The 1,745-nt window shown below is 46.8% G+C and overlaps 1 protein-coding gene across 1 annotated transcript; it reads left to right on the top strand.

The window, feature by feature from the left end:
* Positions 1-421: 421 nt before the first annotated feature.
* Positions 422-1,426, top strand: LOC107302129 (NAD kinase-like; the record flags this gene model as incomplete). Its single annotated transcript, XM_015831249.1, has 4 exons — positions 422-521; positions 604-761; positions 897-979; positions 1,267-1,426. Coding segments are annotated over 4 exons (492 nt in total), but the record flags the coding sequence as incomplete, so codon positions are not given.
* Between the last annotated feature and the right edge of the window lie 319 nt (positions 1,427-1,745).

Here is a 1,745-nt window from a genome sequence, read left to right as displayed (position 1 = left end):
TTTTTCTCTTTCTTTCTTTCTTTCTTTCTTTCTTTCTTTCTTTCTTTCTTTCTTTCTTTCTTTCTTTCTTTCTTCCTTCCTTCCTTCCTTCCTTCCTTCCTTCCTTCCTTCCTTCCTTCCTTCCTTCCTTCCTTCCTTTCTTTCTTTCTTTCTTTCTTTCTTTCTTTCTTTCTTTCTTTCTTTCTCAAGTTTATGAGATCGAGATTCCTCAAATCAAATGTTCACCTGTTGAATCGGTTCTAATCTAGACCCCCTTGGAGTCCTTACACCAGTGTTTTCCAACCTTGCTCCCTTTAAGAGGGCAGCGGGGGGATTCTGGGAATTGACGTCCACCCATCTTAACAGGGCCAAAGTTGAAAATACTGCCACAACAGGCCACATTTGGTGCGTTTCACTCATAACATGCTTTTCTGTTCTCCAGGTCTTGAATGAAGTGGTAGTGGACCGAGGCCCTTCCTCTTACCTTTCCAACGTGGATGTCTTTCTTGATGGCCACCTTATTACCACTGTGCAAGGCGATGGTAAGCCCACAGAGCTGGTGGGTCACCAGTTGTCCCCTCCCGCTGTTCTTAAGGGTAAACAGTGATCGTTCCTTCCCACTAGGCGTCATCGTTTCCACGCCGACCGGCAGTACGGCATACGCGGCTGCCGCGGGCGCCTCAATGATCCATCCGAACGTCCCCGCCATCATGATCACCCCGATCTGTCCTCATTCCCTCTCCTTCCGGCCCATTGTCGTCCCAGCTGGAGTGGACCTGAAGGTAGGACCTTAAAACTTATTGCGATAATCATATCGCCATCATGTCTAGAAGCTGTTATTTCTTTCAGAGATACTTTTCCATCACCGGATCCAAACTTGGCAATCATGGGTCTTTCTTCCTCTCTCTCAATCCTAGATCATGCTGTCTCCAGACGCCAGGAACACCGCGTGGGTTTCGTTTGACGGGCGGAAGAGGCAGGAGATCTGCCACGGGGACAGGTGAGGGTGTTCTTCTAGATGAAGGCAGAATTGGCTAAAGAAAGGGGTTTTTTTTTCCCCTAAATAATCAAGAAATGCCCAAAATGCAGGGTTAAAAAGCAACCAAGGGCCGGCATTCAAAATTGGCTCTTTGGCCTTAGGAAAGCGCCGCTTTTAAGCCGCCCTGATTTAAACCCCAGACAACTCAACGCGAAGCAATTTCAAAATAATTGGGAGACCAAGCGTTGGGGCCGTCCGTTTCCAGCTGGATGTGTGTTAACTGGGCGTCTTTCTTGCTTTCCTTCTAGCATCTGTATCACCACCTCTTGCTACCCTCTCCCTTCCATCTGCTTCCAAGATCCCGTCAGCGATTGGTTCGAAAGCCTGGCTGAGTGTTTACACTGGAACGTCAGAAAGAGGCAAAACCACTTCGCCGTTGACGAGGAGGAAGAATTTTGAATTGTTGGGTACCGCCTTGGAAGGAGAGAGAACAGAATGGAACTTTACTTGTATATAAGTATTCGAAGCCTGTAGCGGTTGGGAGTAAACCAACATAACATACTTCCCCCTTATCCATATCCATATCTCTATATGGATAAGGGGGAAGGATATATATATATATAATATTTTTTAAAAAGGTAGCAGCATACCTCATGTCGGTCTGTTCTACTGATGACCAGCTATCCTGTTAGTTTCCTGCCTTGTTAAGGAACCTGGGAGAGAAGAAGGACAGGCAGAACGTGGACTTACCTGGGCCACGGAAAACATGTCTTGTGAAAACATGCTG

This window comes from Protobothrops mucrosquamatus, unplaced genomic scaffold (genome assembly GCF_001527695.2).
Source record: "Protobothrops mucrosquamatus isolate PMUCROS unplaced genomic scaffold, P.Mucros_1.0 scaffold28467, whole genome shotgun sequence".
NCBI lineage: Eukaryota > Metazoa > Chordata > Lepidosauria > Squamata > Viperidae > Protobothrops > Protobothrops mucrosquamatus.
The sequence above is the reverse complement of the archived record's forward strand: the minus strand, read 5'-3'. Positions and strand labels throughout refer to the sequence as shown.